Here is a 19,122-nt window from a genome sequence, read left to right as displayed (position 1 = left end):
AGGACATCGTGGACAAGGTGAATGCCGTCGGAGAGCACAAGAGGACAATGGACGAGGTCAAGAGGCGCTAGAATGACATCAAGCGCAAGACCAAGGAGAAACTCGCAGCCAACCAGCAGGCAGCAATGCACAATGGAGGTGGGGGCCCAGCACCACAGCTCATGCTGGATGACAAGGAGGAGCTGGTGTCTACAGTCATCAGTGTGGATACTGTGGCCAGAGTCAGGGGACCGGACACTGCTCGACAGGACACTAAACAACCGCAACAGGGTGAGTGACCACCAGGTACTGGGGGGACGGGTGGAGATGGCCACGGTGGCACACATGCACAATCAAGCAGAGCACAGTGCACACCCTCAATGACTCTGGGTCATCGCCCAGATCTATAGACTGTCACACTGTACAATGCCATGCTGTCTGAATGTCAACATGTACCATGCGGCTACATACATGTGGACACATTGCAATACACCATCTCCCCTTCACATTGCAGGGCCACCGTCAACACCCCCTGCAGAGCAGTCCCAGCCACTCTTCACTGATGACGAGGAGGACAACCCCAGTATCGACGCACGCGCCCTCCTAGACATCATTGACATCATCCGCGACTCGCCTCCAGGATCAGGGCTGCCCAGCTGCATCGAGGAGACCCCACATAGTTTATTCCACAGTACACTGGCTTATGCTCGATTAGAAAATATTGTGGTGTTGGAGGGCATAAAACAATACATAGAGGACATTTCATTGGGGAATATTACACTATCAGACCATCACATTTACACTAAGCATAGGCCCACTGTCAGCATTTAGGAGAACATGGAGATTGAATAACAATCTCCTCAATGTAGCTGCCCTTAAAAGAGCATTAACAGATGCTGTCTGGGACTTCATTGTAGAATTAAAGAAGGCATGCCTAATAACAGCATTTGGGGAATAATGGTGGTGTTCTGACTGGTCGATTAATAGAAGCAACAGCAGTTTTCAGCGTTTGAGAGCAGAGAAGAGGAAAACCTGGAGTCTGAACTGAAAGGACTAGAGGTAGTCCATAAACTGACACAGCTAACTAGCATTTGGTGAATGGTGCTGTAGAAACAGATACAGGCCCTTGATCTTGATAAAGCAGAATATGCAATTTCCCCCACCGAACAAAAATACTATTGTCCAGTAACAATCATCATAGGCTCCTAATTTCTCAATTGAAAGCATTGACTATGGTCGAAACACCCCAACCCAAGACTTGAGTTGATCAAGGTAGAGTGGGTTGAAAGTCCCCACTGCAAATTAAGAAGTTTCATATGACTAAAAGTGGGGAAGACCCCTAGCCCTGACTGAGTCCCTCTTTTACAAAACGGTTGTAGTGCAACAGCATTGATATCAACATGCCTGTTTGTTACATCTGTGAACGTACATAGTTCTCTAGCTGAATCACTAATGGAAGCAACTTTTTCATTTATCACAAAACCCACAGTCTGTGCAGCTTATACCACCTGATTGCTTTATGGAATTTGGACATTAAGCTGTTTACAGACCTACTGGAGGACCAAATACCTCTACTGATGCTTTCTTTTGTTGACCATGACCAGTCATGGTTTATAATGGGAAGGCAAAGTGAAGATAGCACAAAACAAATACTGCACATATTTGAATATATTCAAGGGACATGTACAACTATGATGCTGCTGGCACTGGATGCTATAGAAGGTTTCAGCCATGTCACCTGGCCCTACATTTACATTGTACTTCACAACCTGATGATTGGTCCGCGCCTTTTGAAATGGATCTTGTCGAGTTGCCAGCAGTTCCAAAATGAGTATCAAAGTCAATGGCCTGAAGTCTAGGCCTATCTAAATCAATAAGGCATCCAACAGGGCTGCCCCCCTACACCATCCTACTTCCCTTACAATGGAAGCATTAGATGATGATGTACACAATAACGGAGACATAAATAAGTGAGGATAGGGAAATGGGAATTGAAACCTACAATTTTTCTGGACAATGTCATGATCTATCTTAATGACCCATCACACTTGACTCTGCTGCTCGTGGAAGAGATTCAGAGGTATCAAGATGTGTCAGGTTTTGTAATAAACAGCTAAGTCAGAAGCGGTAACACAGCAATTGCAGAAAGAGCAGATTGTGGCCTTAGAACATAACTTCCCCTGCATGCAGTAACATAATATCTTCTATGGCACAGCATATTGTGCTTAACTACTTCCTACTTCTGATGGAGGTGTGGGCAAACATGTGACAATAACACAGGATCTGTTCAACTGGTTTGTGAGAATAGCCATAGTGAAGATGCTGATTTGTCAAGTATTCTCTATCTGTTTCAGACCATACCTTCTCGAATTCCACTGAAGCAGCTCATGACATTTCAGACTACAATCAATTAGTTCATCTAGGGAAGGAAAAGACAGAGTGGCTAACAAATAACTATACTCCCTGGAAGACTCGGATGGTCTGCTGCTTAGGGTATTACTTTTGAGTAGCTATTTGGTGGAATGGGGAAATTGGAGACAGAAAAGCAGTTTTTATTGTAGACCATATGATAGTGGTGCTGCATCAGTGTGACATCCAATGGCTAAAGAAGAAAAATAGAAACTGGGGCATCTATTTTTCTCCTGATATGATGGCACCCTGTGTGGGACAGATTCAGTGCAAAGGGGAGCTTCATGTTATGTTCATCTCTGTTTACACCAATCTGTTCCAATTTTTGACTTCATGCCTGAGCAGAGAGAAAAGGAATTCAGGATGCATTCATACTACAAGTGCATAATGGCCAGTTCCCTGTATCACAAAGGAGAGCTTAAGTGCTTTGAGAGGAAAGCATTTCTCCGTGGCAATGTTGATATACAGATTATGGGACTGTCTGGCAATGAAAAAAACAATGTTGGCATCGTAACACAGATCCAAAGGCAACAAAAGAATCTGGGCATAATTTCAGGCATTCCTTTGAAAGGAATTTAGAGGACGGACTTTCCCGAAATACCTTAAGATTTTGCACGCCTACCAGGGGATCTCACTTAGTTGCCAGGCAAAGTTATAGATCTTAGTGAATTATTGGGCAATTCAGAGATTATGACATGGCACAGTTGACCCAAGGACAAGGTACAACATACTGCACATTCCAATCAATTCATTAGAGTTGAAATGACCCAAAGGAGAGGGTTTGGGGAGGGATAGGGGACACATTGCCTGTAACCTGATGATTGGTTCTACCCACCTTACCATCCACTGGTTGTAAGTGATGATATATTAGCAGTTTTCTTTCACAATAGAATAACAATTGATTATTCTAAAAGAGGATTGCTAAATAAGTGCAGTGTTTGCCACCAAGAATTACTGTCAAGTCATCATGTAAAATGTTTCTTTCACTGAGAAGAGATTTCTTGAAAAAAATATTGTGTGTTGCAATGAGAATGGATGCATAAATTGTATAGTAAATATTATAGATGAATTGAAGACTATTATTATATTGGTTAAAAAAACTGAAACCTCAATGCCTGCCCCTTATGAAAGTCCTTGAAGAAACACTAACACCGGGCAATATATTGGTTTAAAAAAGAGGAAATATGGTATATCGGATACATTGCTAAACGAGGAACCTGGTTATCATGTTTTTAAAGTGGCTTTGACACATGACAAAAACATGTCGTTCAAAGAAAATCAATTTGCTTCCCTGTCCTCGGATAACAAGTATATGTAATAGCCATGGTGCTATTTATTATTATCCCAACTGCATGTTCCCACCTTCTGCTACATCACATGTGGATTTCTGTAATCCAGTCTAAGGTGAATGCCACAAACTCTAATGTTCAGTGTGTACAAATTCATATCGTAGATGTTTCTAAATAAATACAATGGTTTCTGTAATAAACCAATGGTTTCTTCAGCCAGGTCAATGATGTAAAAGATTACTAAGAGAAAACAGACCAGGTCTCCCACGGAAGTTCAAAGCCAAGATAAACCAAACCCTTATGTTTTGGGCAAGGGGAGATATACAATCAGAAGGACCATACCTGGACACAGTTAGCACATAGTCTGTGGACCATTCTTGGATATTGTTGACACAAATACACAGGGAAAATAAAACTTGGAAGAAATTAAAAACACTAACTGTCATAAAGATCGCGTTGTTCCATGTCCATGACACATGACAGCTAATGTAAAGTTACTTAGATAAGAAACTGGCAATTAAAAGTTGTAGGAAAACTTATCTTGCAGATGGAAAATTAAAACAGGTGAAGGAAACCTAGCTAGAAATGTAATGGAACTTCAACCCGATGAGGTTGACAACACCTAGGTAAAACAATAATTTCAACCAAACCTTTAATTAAAACAGAAACAATCTATAAGCCCATAACAACAGCAACTAGAAAAATGTAAGTAATAGACCAAAATGTAAAAAAAGCTTAAGCAATTCCATAAGAAACAATCATCTAGATACTAAATAATGGTTAGAAATAAACATTTCAGAAATATGTCTCATGGGCTCATTTAGACCATCCCACTAAACTCATCTAGAGATGGGGAAACTGAGCACTAGCGGAGCAATCTCTCTGGTCTCAGACCATCCACCACATGGTACCTATTTTGTTATGCTTTGAGAAATCCATGACACATACACTTTTATGACTCAGGTCTGCCAAGCAAAGCAGGAAGGAGTGATAAATTCATGGTGAGCAGCCACTAAAAGGGTAGGCTGGAATGGAAAATTCACAATAGAAACCCTGTTAGTAGCGGCTGAAAGAATAATGGATGGGCCTCAATATGGCCAATAAAAATTGGTGATCTGATGAAAATGTTTGAACAGGAATGTGGCTGATTTGAAATGCCCAATCTGAAAGTCTCCAATATCTCGAGTATGTCATGCCATAGTAAAGTATGTGGGATTTAGTGATGTGAGGCTGATGTACTATCATTAGAGAACCAACATAGAAGAGGCATCAGTAGCAATACTAAATAAAAGTCGAGCATCCATTTCAGCTAAAACAGAGATACATTTTGTATTAGAACTAATCTATCTGCTTCAATTACCGTGGAAGACAATCTTTATCCATAATAACTAAAATTATCTTGGTTTCCTCCAAAAACTGGTAACACAGTACAAATCATCCTGCAAAGATTAGGTTAAATAATAGTCTATATTTTCACCTTCAGATACCAAGCGAAATAACATTTTGAAGAGATACATTTTGCTAATTTTTAATGATTGTGCATTTACGTACATGTTTTTGCACATTGCACCTGCCACAGTTTAAACAATTTAGAATGAACAGCTGGGGCAACATTAGGTTCTTGTGAAAAAGACTGCCGTCTATAATGAGCCTACCTGACAGAAATCAATTAGCATTTACTCAGTCTCAGATTTCTTTTCTGTTTTGAACTCTTATGGATTCCCCACATTTGCCATTATTGTCTAACCAAGTCCACAATTCCCCAGATCAAATGCTTTCACCCTACATGGAACATCATGTTCAAGGGAATACCCATTTATCCAACCAAGCGAGTCATTTAATTTATGGGATGTTTGTTGATGGTAAGCTGTGAACCAGAGCTACACATATTCCTTGGCATGTATGGATATAGGTGCTGGGTTTTTAGCTTTAATATTCATATAAGGATTAATTAGAAATGCTAATAACCTTTAAAATGATGTCCTTGTTAAATAGACCTGTTGTATTTGTTCTTTCTTTTTCAAGCAACTTTTCTTGTTTTTTATTGTAATTATTAACTCATTTTTATTTGTTACGCTTTTTAAAGGTATGACTGTTGCATTTATAATAATATTGGGGTGTGTCCATTATAAGATCTAAGGATCGAAATAAATATGATGATGATGAAATACACCTGTTCTAATCCAGCACAAATATTTGCCTTGCTCAACAAGCCAGAATGCAAAATTGTTCATTAACATTTGTAGTCATTACTTGACGGGGCCATTGGCCATTATGACCCACATACTCTGCTATCTGTATTGGTTTTAATAAAAAGTACATTTTCTAATTACAAAAATAAAAGAATGATATTATGCTTGGCACGGACCTGCAAGAATGGTGAAGAAGGTCATCAAAATAAAAGAAAATACAATATCCTGTGGGCAGCTAGAGTGAGACAGTATCTCAACATACCTTCTGAGGTCACAAATGTGTCAACTGTAATTACGTACATTCACTACTAACCTGAGTTCTCTCCAAGTATCTGTTGCTTTATCATACAGCTGAATAGTTGAGCGCACCATAATTAGCATACATTTGCAAGGGATCCTTTCTCCTTCTGGTAGTTAAGTCTGCTCTAGAAAATGTGTGTATACCGTCTTACTTCCATATAGTTACAAATTGTTTGCTGATCTCTCTCAAGTATGTGAACATTCTACCAGGCTAATGAATTCTAATTTTGGCAGTTTCCGAGGAAGGATGAATTTACATAATTTCCAAAATAGCTCACTGGGTATGTGGTCCAGTAACAGTGATTTTCTATTGCTCACCTTGTCATACCAAATATTAAATTCACTTTGCAACACAAACAAAATAGGTGCCAGAAACGGAACAAGAATTTAATCACAGATGTCAACTAAATCTGCACTTCACTTCAACATTTATCTTAGTAACATGTATATGTTCAGTACAGCTTAGCTGATACCTATATTTCTGTTTATTGAAGGTCAGTACACAATTTTAAAAGATCAGCTGGAATGCAACCCTGTAAATCTGTAGGAACTCGGTCATGAGGAAAGAATAGTGTTTATAAAACAATCATTGCTTACAAAAAGGTCGGTGTGTTTGGAGCAGAAGCAATCTTAAGTGCCAAAAAGCAACCTGGATTTGTCACTGTAAATTGTTACAAATAAACAATAGGATTAATCGTATTAACTGGTAAATACGAGATGTAATGTAAAGGGAAAATCCAAACATCAAAATATTTCTGAATAAATATGTCGTTACCTTTATCACAACTAAATCATGACAGCCGTCTTGCAGAGTCGTTCCATCTTCCTTGATTAGTTTTATGTAGGACATGGCAAAACTTCTCTCACCTTTATCTTTCGCTATTAGGAACGAACATTCCAAAATGAATTACTATTTACATTTTTGACAAAATACATTTTCTAAGTTTATTGCTGTATTGCACAAATACATGAATCATTGCAAATTATTATTTTAAGTCAAGACGCTTACCATCATTTAAACCAAAAACATATCATGGAATGAATGCATCTTTCCAACAAATGTGTGCAAAGTGCAATGGTTCTCTTAGCAAATCGTTACCCTAACTAAAATATATTACATGACCATCTTTAAAAAAGTAAACCATGGGAAAAACATGTTTGTATCAACTTTATTCAACTCAAAGATACAAGACAAGTCAATAATTAATTATGTATTTCAAAATGATGGACTATACTAACCTAGCACTGGTAACTAAATTAAACAGCATGCAAGAATGTTCTAGTGGATTTGCCAAGACTCTATAGTCCTAGTGACAAACTTTAATAATATGCATCTGCCCACATGACTGCCATGTCTTGAATGAAGCCATATACTTAAAAAAAGCTGTCCCCTTCATGTTAACATGTGTAGAGGTGTGATTTCAAACTTTAAATCTACTCTCCAAATCTCTTACTGGGATACACTGGCTCTTTCTTGAGGGGTACATAGTGCATTTCGGTTGCTGGTATTAGGTTGTGGATACCCTTTATGAGTGAGCTACAGCTACTGAAATGAATGCAACATCTGGATCTTTCCATTGATTGCTGGATCAATACACTAGAAAATGCATACATTGTCCGAGTTACGGTTAACAAGCAAGGTAGTCATTTCTGCATTCCCGGAATAACTCTGAACCACCTTCAAAGAGTTATAATTTTTATTTACTGTCGGTACATCTAAAACATATTAGTAGACAAAGTATGGTGGGATATGCAAGTGATCCAACTTATACATTTTTGTTGTCAAAGCAAGTTGATGGCATTTCTTGAGCGGGACAATTTGTAGGGCACCATGGTAATGCAGGGTGTTTACAGAGATGTGTGCATGAAGGTTGAGGGTCTGGAAAGATTCAAGTAGGAAAGGCAGGATTAGAGGCATCTGTTAACAGCGAGACAAGGAGTACATTGGAGACCATATAACGAATTACTTAAAGGACCAGGAGACATACCTCATTCGAAGATACTCTGTGAGAGAAGTTTATGGAACATTTCCATATACACCACTATGAACAGAAACCCTACTTAAGCTAACTTGTGACATTTTTATACACATCGTAAGCAACTTACGAAAATATTTATATTATCGTTTATCAGCATATTTATTAAATTTAAAGAACACTGAGCTACATTCTACTTACATTCTTGAGATGATCTGTGTCTAAACATAAAGCGCAGGTGTATTCTTTGCATTTCTTCCATTGAAATAGCCACCTTTAAAAAACAGACACTGATTATTAGTCCTAAAATGGTTTTATCCTTTAAGTCACTTAAAATAGAATGCCGCAATAATTAGCTCTCATTATGAACACGCTGTTAAACACAACGAAAATGGTTGCCACAGTCACTGTAGACGCATTTAGGAAATGCTCAGTAATCATGGGGAATAACTGAATGCAACAAGATCTTCATATCAGTTCCACATACTTAATCTGACTGACTTTAGTTGTCAGAAACTTTGATGGTATTTAGCAAGAGTTGTGAAAATATTGTGTTCACATGTCAGAAATTTTCAAAAATAAATGAAAGACGCAGAGTTGGAAAAACGCATGACATTCTATCTGCTGCTCAGCCATTCCACCCATTTTTAAACGAAACGACAAAATATTACATACTATTCATGAGGCATTTACTCTTTTCGGATCTAGCCGTTTACTACATATTAGCAGTCTACTGATATAGAAAAATAATGTATTTAAAAGATGTAAAAGTTTTACCAATGCAGAAGTCACGGATTGTGATTTCTATGAATGCATATTTGAATTGGAAGTTTGGCAATCATATTTCAACATTATTGGCTGCATTTCACAAGTGGTGGCAATTGCATTCCTGGTGTAAATGGAAGATGTGACTCTCTGTGAAATACCACAACTTCTAGAAGGCAAAACCTCTGACCACAATTAAAAAACACTTTCTCGGATAAGGCTTACAGCTAGGTAGCCACTAGTAGGAAAATTTCCACCAGCAATAAACACATCATCAGTGACTTTGTCAATATTAATCTTTAAAAACCTAGTCTTAACTAATAATTAACAATAATCAACTGCCACTACTTGTTAGATTACAATGCTATATATATATATATATATATATATATTCATCCAAATGTTTCCATACGCAAAGACGCACACAATGACAGGCGGGCTCCAAGTTTCACAGAGGAGTCCTTTATTCAGCCTGAATCCGCAGACACACGAATATTTCCTTTCTGGTTCCCTACGCGTTTCGGAGCTCCTGCTCCTTGGTCACGGGAAATGCTGATGGGCAGATACGGAACAAACTTGTGTCCTTAATTAGCCTTAGTCCCGCCCTCAGATGGGCTTGATTTACTCACAGGCATCTGGGACTCGTAGTTTCTCCGTTAAAATATTACCCTGTATGGGTTCTGCCTCCTGCATGCTTCTGGATTAAAACTCCCGATGGAGCCTTTCATGTGTTTAGCAGTTCAAATTTCGGCAAAACCTGTCATCCTGCATACCGGACCCTGTATCAAGATCCACAGTCCACAAGCTCCCTTCGTGGTGGTGCTGTCTTTCCGACCTGGATCGGCCGGTTTAAATTCATCCAAATGTTTCCATACGCAAAGACGCACACAATGACAGGCGGGCTCCAAGTTTCACAGAGGAGTCCTTTATTCAGCCTGAATCCGCAGACACACGAATATTTCCTTTCTGGTTCCCTACGCGTTTCGGAGCTCCTGCTCCTTGGTCACGGGAAATGCTGATGGGCAGATACGGAACAAACTTGTGTCCTTAATTAGCCTTAGTCCCGCCCTCAGATGGGCTTGATTTACTCACAGGCATCTGGGACTCGTAGTTTCTCCGTTAAAATATTACCCTGTATGGGTTCTGCCTCCTGCATGCTTCTGGATTAAAACTCCCGATGGAGCCTTTCATGTGTTTAGCAGTTCAAATTTCGGCAAAACCTGTCATCCTGCATACCGGACCCTGTATCAAGATCCACAGTCCACAAGCTCCCTTCGTGGTGGTGCTGTCTTTCCGACCTGGATCGGCCGGTTTAAATTCATCCAAATGTTTCCATACGCAAAGACGCACACAATGACAGGCGGGCTCCAAGTTTCACAGAGGAGTCCTTTATTCAGCCTGAATCCGCAGACACACGAATATTTCCTTTCTGGTTCCCTACGCGTTTCGGAGCTCCTGCTCCTTGGTCACGGGAAATGCTGATGGGCAGATACGGAACAAACTTGTGTCCTTAATTAGCCTTAGTCCCGCCCTCAGATGGGCTTGATTTACTCACAGGCATCTGGGACTCGTAGTTTCTCCGTTAAAATATTACCCTGTATGGGTTCTGCCTCCTGCATGCTTCTGGATTAAAACTCCCGATGGAGCCTTTCATGTGTTTAGCAGTTCAAATTTCGGCAAAACCTGTCATCCTGCATACCGGACCCTGTATCAAGATCCACAGTCCACAAGCTCCCTTCGTGGTGGTGCTGTCTTTCCGACCTGGATCGGCCGGTTTAAATTCATCCAAATGTTTCCATACGCAAAGACGCACACAATGACAGGCGGGCTCCAAGTTTCACAGAGGAGTCCTTTATTCAGCCTGAATCCGCAGACACACGAATATTTCCTTTCTGGTTCCCTACGCGTTTCGGAGCTCCTGCTCCTTGGTCACGGGAAATGCTGATGGGCAGATACGGAACAAACTTGTGTCCTTAATTAGCCTTAGTCCCGCCCTCAGATGGGCTTGATTTACTCACAGGCATCTGGGACTCGTAGTTTCTCCGTTAAAATATTACCCTGTATGGGTTCTGCCTCCTGCATGCTTCTGGATTAAAACTCCCGATGGAGCCTTTCATGTGTTTAGCAGTTCAAATTTCGGCAAAACCTGTCATCCTGCATACCGGACCCTGTATCAAGATCCACAGTCCACAAGCTCCCTTCGTGGTGGTGCTGTATATATTCACTGAAAAAACCATAGGTTTCAGGGGTGTTATAGTTAGCTGGACTTTTCACTTGTACAAAACCATTGAAATTCCCCCGTTATAGTTAGTTCAGCTAACTATAACTCGCGCGCCCACAATGCACTGCTGATGACGTCACATATTACATCACTCATGACATGGTCAGTGACATCACTCATGACATCACTGATGACATCTCAAATGACATCACTGATGACACCACTGATGACATCATCCAGTGAATGTGTGTTTTTCTGAAAATTAAATATGTTTTATATATGTATATCTCAAGGTCGATGGAAGAATAAATGGGTATATAAGTGTCTAAATGGATGATTTGTTTTAACAAAATTGATTGTGTAACTGACTGATTTAAGTGTATCATAGTGAATACATGGCTTAGTGAGTAATGTTTAAATATGTAAATATCTGTATCAGTCTCTCACTTTGTGTATAAGTGGCTGCATGGGTTGGTGAGTAGCTACATGGGTGTCTATATAGGTTATTAGTTGGTTTTTTGAGTATCAGTCTGAGTGTCTGCATGGTTTGGTGGGGGGTATTACGTAGTGCATAGGTGCATGAATGAGTGACTCACTGTTTGTATGTGTTGAAGACAGCATGTGTGCAGGACTGTATGGGTGGATGAGTGTGCGTATGGGTGTGTTAGTGAGTGAATGACTGTCTCAATAGTGTCTTTATGAGTAACTACATATGTTTTAAACTAGTATATGTGACTATTGGTGTATATAAGTGAGTATATGTGAGAGTGAGAGATTGAAAGAGTTCCTGAATGAATAAGTATGTGTTTCTATAAGTGATTGTTTAAAAGACTAAGTATGTGTAAGTTTCCCTAGAAGTAAGTGTGGTGGTGTGTGTATAACTGTATATGCAAGTAAATGTATGTTTGATTCTTTATTAGCATGAGTGACTATGTGTGTGAGTAACTCTATGGATGAGTGGCATTGTGTAACAGGATGTATAGGTGTATGAGTACATATGATGAGTGAGTACATGTATGAGTGACTGTATAGGACTGTTGGTGAATGAGTGGATGTGTATGTGGATCTTAGAATTACTGCAGAGGTTGTTGTAACTGGTATTGGTATGTCCATTGTTTTGAAAATGTTGGTCTCTATTTTTGAATGTGTGTGTCAAAGGTTATATTAGGGTGAGAGGAGGTCTGCCACTCTATCACAAGGATGATGTCATCAGTGATGTTATCAGTGATGTCATTTGAGATGTCATCAGTGATGTCATGAGTGATGTCACTGACCATGTCATGAGTGATGTAATATGTGACGTCATCAGCAGTGCATTGCGGGCGCGCGAGTTATAGTTAGCTGAACTAACTATAACGGGGGAATTTCAATGGTTTTGTACAAGTGAAAAGTCCAGCTAACTATAACACCCCTGAAACCTATGGTTTTTTCAGTGAATTTCTGAGGTTTTTTAAATGCTAATTCCTTACTATAACGTGCCTGAAACCTATGTTTTTTTCTGTGAATTTCAAAGGTTTTTTAAATGCTAATTTCTAACTATGCCTACAGAGATAGGACATGTGAAGAAAGAAGAAAAAATGCACAGAAAGAAAAAAACAGAAGTGCAGAAAGAAGCAACAGAAGTCCTCAAAGACGAAGAAAAGTGCAGGAAGAAGGATAACGTGCAGAAAGAACAAAAAGAAGAACAGAAAGAATCCTTGTTGCAAAATCATCCTGTACCCTCAACTTTTTCAGACGGATACTGGTGGTAACTGAGTCTGACTAACCAGTCCTAGAGCCAGTGCTATGTTAAAAGACACTTAGAATAAAGTGAAAACACCTACATACACTAGGGAACATTATGCGTTGGGGTCCCCCTGTGATTAGCATGACCTCCTCTGTAAGCCCCTAGTATATAATAGGGCAGGGGGATTGAAACTACCTCTTAAAACAGGCCACAGGGCATTTTTGCACACGTTAACTCAGGCCCCGTCCCCTCCCTTCACCACTGTGTAAACACGCCCTGTGTCCGTTTTTAGTTGGGAGATTAAGTTCATTTGAATCCCTAGGGTCCAACTAGCCCACTAGGTACCTCCAGTAAGTGCCACAGAGATGCATTGCAGAGAGGTGTAAAAAGTGGCACGGCCTGGACCACCTCTCTGCAATGCAGCTCAGTGGCGCTTACTGGAAGCACTTGGTGGGCTAGTTAGCCCCCAGGGGCCCTCAGTATTGAAGGGAAATTATATCCCCAATTTAAAACGTGCCATAGTGCGTGTTTGCACACGTCACCTCAGGCCCCGTCCCCTCCCTTCACCACTGTGTAAACGCACCCTGTGGCTGTTCTAAGTTGAGAGATTAAGTACCCTTGAATCCTAAGGGTCCCTAGGGTCAAACTAGACCACTAGGTACCTCCAGTAAGCGCCACAGAGCTGCGTTGCAGAGAGGTGTAAAAAGGGGCTTGGCCTCAGAACACCTGTCTGCAGCGCAGCTCCCTGGCGCATACTGGAGATGCCTGTTGGGCTAGTTGGCCCTCAGGGACCCTCAGTATTGAAGAGGAATTAATTCCCCAACTTACAACTCGCCAGGGGCGCGTTTGTAGAGTGCTGCAAGGAGGGGGCGTATCCTCCGGCACGAGGCCAGTCTTTTATTTATTTTAATTTTTTAAGAAGGGGGGCTGTGTGGTTCCCCTTCTTATTCTAATTTATTGGCCCTGATGACCCCATCCCCCAGGGCCTGTCTCCTAATTATATTTTTTTGACCCCAATCCCCAGGGCCGGCCACTGTTTTTTATTATTTTTAAAAAATATATATTTATAGACACATCTAGGACATGCTGGACAAACCGTACGTACCTATCACCATGACGATTTGCGTGATATTCATTAAAAGGCGACTATGCATGCAATGAATCCACGTGGAATGTATTTACACCACTAGTGAAGCTCTGACATGTCTGATGCCCTACCGTGCCTAATCCCGGTAGACACCCTTGTTGTTTATTTATACAAACATGGGTAGCTATTGACGGGCACATTTAATACACATGCACACCAAGCCATTCAAAGGGGATTCGACAAAAATTTGACCAAAACTATGCAAGAAACCCCCCTCACGGTTAATAAAACACACATCCACTGCCGGATGTGTAATACTTTTTATTTTACTCTCTGGAAAGGGGACGAACATCACTTGAGAGTCACAGCGCGCTCCTGGCAGAGCCCAATGCTGTGTTACACCCACCATTGCCTGCCGAGTGCCACACACCTCTGTGTTGTATTCCACCAGCTAGTGCATATGCTATGACACTCTCTAGCCCATGTGCACTGTAACACCACCCCGTGAATATGTCATGCCACACTTGTCTTCACACGGGTTATATTGCCCCATCTAACGTGCCTTCCTCGATGCCTATGTTATAACGCACAGTGCTATGCCATACATATTACAATCTGGGATCCATATCTTTGTCACAGTGCATATGCAACGTTACACTCCCCAGCACATATTTTATATTACAACTTTAGAGACTAGTTAGGTTACACAACACTGCCCTGTGCATATTACACTCCAAGGCGCATATCGCATAGCACGCGCTAGTGCCTGTGCTATCTCGCGCTCTCCAATAAATCTGTCATTGCGCACAATGTATTGCATATTATATTTCACGCCCGGTTCATCTTATATCACACTTTTTGGTGCATAGTTTATACCATACACTATATCTAGTTTTCATTTTCAATCGTGCTCTCAGGACTATGTTCTATATGACACTGTGTTCACCTACCCTTTTCACGGGCATTACATTTTGCAATAGGGGGTGGAGGGTCAGGAGGTGTTTCTGCCAAGTGAGCCCGGAGTCACAGTCACAAACGTCCTCTTCTTCCTATATAAAAGTGAGATTATGCTGCATACTTGTTCATATTCTAAGTAGTTCGTACAGACACACATTTTAAAAACAATAAAGTTCCTAATACCCACCTTCTCTGAACAGTTAGCTTGCTGCCCCATCCCCCTCCTCCCTATCCTCTGTTGTGTGAATCCATGGACTAGCCTCCTCCCTCCTGACATGCATGGTCTGATGTGCTGCCACTGCCCTCAATTTAGTATGATGTACCAGTCCACTCCTCCTGCCCTCCATTGCCCAATTCTATGCCCCATCATTGACCTCCTGCTTAAAGTCTGTGCTTAGCTTGCTGCCCCTATTCTCCTTCCCCCTGCCCTCCGATGTCTTTGTGCATGCCCCTGCTCCATCCTTTTTGCCCACCATGTTCCATGGACCTGCCACTCCTATCTACTCTGAGTGTTCTGTTGAGCTGCCACTCCCCTCCCACCTGCCTAGCATTGTCAAATGACTGTAACCTGTCCCTGCCACCTCCACCCTGCCTGTCCACATGCTATGCCCCTATCCTCTTCCTCCTGTCCTACATGGTCCATTGTACTGCCACACCCTTCTGCCCTCCCTGGTCTGTTGTGCTGCAGCTGCTCCTCCTGCCTGTCCCGTGCGGTCTGTTGTGAGGCCCCTTCCCCTGAACTTTCTTGTCTGTGCACAGGTCCTGACCCTCCCTTCTATTCTCCATCGTCATTTGTGCATGCCCCTGCACCCTCCCTCTTGCCCATCATAGCTATTGTGCTGCCACTAACCCTCCCACTTGCCATGCATGGTCTTCTGTGCTGCCATGGCCCCTCCCACCTTCCCTGTGTGGTCAGTTAGCTGCCCCTGACCCCCTCCCACCTTCCCTCCATGGTCAGTGTGTATGCCATCACAGTCTCACTGTTGCTCTTCACGGTGTGCCTTGCTTCTAGTGCCCATCCTGCCTGACCTCCATGGCTATCTTGCTGCTCCTGCCCTGTCCCCTTGCCCCCAGCCCTCTGTTTACATGTGCAGACCCCTACTCCCTCCCTCCTGGCTTGTCTGTTCCATTGTAATGCCCCTGATCCGTCCCTCCTGCCCTTTATGTTCTGTTATGCTGCAGCTTTCTCTCCTGTCTGTCCATTATGGTCAGCTAGCTACCAAAGCCTCTTGCCCCTCTGTTCTCTGTTGTCCATGTGCATGGTCCTGTCCCCTCCCTCTTGCTTTCTATGGATTGTTGTGCTGCACTCCCGTCCCGCATGCCCTGTGTGGTGTATTGTGCTGCTGCAAACCCTGATGCCTGCCCTGCAGGGTCAGTTTGGTGCACCTCTCCATGTCCCTCCTGTCCTCTGTTATCCAAGTCCATGTCCCTACCCCATTTCCTTCCATGATCCAATGTACCATACTTGCGAACATTTTGAACTTGGTAAGAGGGAGATTTTGAAAAAAAACTGGGGTATTGATTTTCCCCTTTGAGTTACATTGAAAAAGAGGAGATTGAAGAGATTGTAGACAGGAGACAGATCAAATAAAGCCCATTTGTGCTAAAAAACATTGGACGTTTCCTGGCTGAATCGGGTCTGTTGCCCCTGCCCCCCTTTCCACTGCCCTCCATAGTCTGTTGTGCTGCCACGGCCCTTCCTGTCTGCTCAGTGTGGTTAAATTGTTGCCTTTGCACCCTCCTACCTGCCTTCAATTTTCAGAGTCCGTGCCCCTGGCCTCTGCCTCTCAACAGTATCCTAATGAACAACTAGATTGCTAACATTCTATATTTATTACAAAAGTGTGGAACGCCTGACGTCATCTTGATGTAATCAAAACTGTAATACCTAGAGCATTTCCTTTAGAAATTACATATATGAGAGGGTCTTATTGGCATCAAAATTATGGTTAGTGCTCTAAAAGACTAAAATAAGGACATATTTTCTGAGTTTTCAAATAGCGACAAAGCACTTTTAAATTATTTGTTATCTTTATGTTTTTTTATCCAGTTGACCACTTGATTAAATGTTGCACTTAGGGGAGAGGATGTGGTGTTACTTCCAGAACTGCAGACTTTGCAACTGGGGAACCAGGTTGGAGTTTCTGCTTCAGCTCGACATTCTGTGATTCTGGTCAAATCACTTAGTCTCCCCATGTCTACAACCAAAATGAATTTGTTCTTGTGTGATGTAACCAATGCTCATGTAAAGCACTCCAATACCTGACAAGTCTGCACTATATAACACTGCAAAAACACAAAATAATAAGTGTTTTGCACACTTCTGTCATTGGGCTATATTTGGGCTACATCTGGGTGATTTTGGGCTACATTTGGGCTCTTTTGTCTACGGTGGCCATCTTGGGAGATTTATTTGTTCTGAAGTTTCCTAATTTCCTCATGTACTGCAGTCTCCTCAGTAGGTAATGCTTTCAGTTTTTTACTTTGATTCCATCATGAAGGTATTCAGATATGTCACACATTTGCCATAAATTCTGAAAGTTAGCACTCTAGTTGCTCATTAGATCACTGTAGTAAAACTACTGTTCACAATGGAAGTCTGCTCCTGGTATTAAAAGTGCATGTTTCAGTCTGCATGTCAGAATTTTTTTATGAAATAGAAGAGGATTTGAGAAGTAACTCAAAATGTGCCCTCATTTTCTTTCTTCAGCATTAATCATAATTTCTATGGCAAAATGAACCCCCTCATTGTGAACCTTTTTAAATTAAATGTTTTAAGTGTTACCAGTTTATTCCAATCAAGATGGCTTCAGGTGTGCCATACTTTTGTCATAATGAAGACAGTAAGCGCTCTAGTTGTTTTTAAGAACACTCTGGGACATTCTGTCATTGGGCTATACTTGGGCTACATCTGGGTGATATTTGGGCTACATTTGGGCTCTTTTGTCTCTGGTGGCCATCTTGGGAGACTTATTTGTTATGAAGTTTCCTAATTTCCTCATTTACTGCAGTCTCCTCAGTAGGAAATACTTTCAGTTTTTTACTTTGATTCCACCAAGAAGGCATTCAGATGTGTCACACATTTGCCATAAATTCAGAATGTTAGCACTCTTTTTGCTCATTAAATCACTGTAGTAAAGCTACTGCTCACCAGGGAAAACTGCTGCTGGTATTGAAAGTGCATGTTTCAGTCTGCATGTCAGAATGTTTTCATGAAATAGAAGAGGATTTGAGAAGTCACTCAAAATGTGCCCTAATTTTTCTTTCTGCAGCACTAATCATACTTTTTATGGAAAAATGAACCCCCTCATTTTGTACCTTTTTAAATTAAATGTTTTAAGAGTTACCACTTTAATCCAAGCAAGATGGCTTCAGGTGTGCCATACGTTTATCATAAGTAGGGCTGTTAGCGCTCTAGGTGTTCTTTGGAACACTCTGGGAAGCTGCAGTAGAACACAAAGGAATCAACTGACAGTCTCTGCCCTTGTTGGATGTACATGTTTTACTGAGAATGTCAGACTTCATTCTCACATGACTGAGAAAGTTAATGTGAATTTACAGAAAATAAGCTCTCAGTTTAGCTTATAGATCACCTTCCAAACCTCTGTGGGAAAAGCATGAGAAAATATTTTTCTCTCAATCATGATATCCCAGCAGAAGGTTTTTTCACATGGTGAAATCACCTTAGAACATACCACAATTCCTAAAATGGGTATGGTACCATCAACAAATGATTTATAATGTAACTAAAGTCTTAAAACCTTCTATTAACTGCAATGCTTTTTAATGATGTGCTATCATGTATATTGGTCCCAAGATGGCTGCCAACACTTCTTGGATGAAGTGCTGACAGCCAATCAGATCTCAGGATGAGATGTGTGGTTAGGCTCCGCCCACATATATATATGATTTTACTTTTGATTTTCTCAGGAACTACTGAACAGATTGACACCAGACCTGCAAAAGGCACTTCCCTGACCTGAGGACTACCTATCTGCCAAATTTCAAGTAATTCTGTTCAGCCGTTCGGGCTGTACCTTGGACTAAAGGTCCCTATGGAAAATTGCATGGGGAAAACGTGTTTTGGGACCCCCCTTTTTTCTCAGCCCCCGCTTGACGAATCCGCCCGGGACTTTCAGGGTAGGAGCGGAGCGCCCCACCTATTTTGAAAATTTTGCGTGGATTCGTCAACCGGCGCCAAAGTTATCCCAAATAGAATGT

At 41.4% G+C, this 19,122-nt stretch overlaps 1 protein-coding gene across 1 annotated transcript in view; it reads right to left on the bottom strand.

The window, feature by feature from the left end:
• The window catches only part of DOCK2 (dedicator of cytokinesis 2), a 1,824,799-nt gene that overhangs the window by 1,409,383 nt on the left and 396,294 nt on the right, over nucleotides 1–19,122 (bottom strand). Inside the window, exons 16-17 of the mRNA XM_085617853.1 lie at nucleotides 8,347–8,419; nucleotides 6,945–7,048 (exon numbers count right to left, since the gene is read on the bottom strand). Coding sequence (XP_085473979.1) covers nucleotides 6,945–7,048; nucleotides 8,347–8,419 — 177 coding nt within the window. The remainder of the gene's footprint in view (nucleotides 1–6,944; nucleotides 7,049–8,346; nucleotides 8,420–19,122) is intronic.

Source organism: Triturus cristatus, chromosome 7 (assembly GCF_964204655.1).
Source record: "Triturus cristatus chromosome 7, aTriCri1.1, whole genome shotgun sequence".
Classification (NCBI taxonomy): Eukaryota; Metazoa; Chordata; class Amphibia; order Caudata; family Salamandridae; genus Triturus; species Triturus cristatus.
Note: the sequence above shows the minus strand (reverse complement) of the source record. Positions and strands in the feature narration are given on the sequence as shown.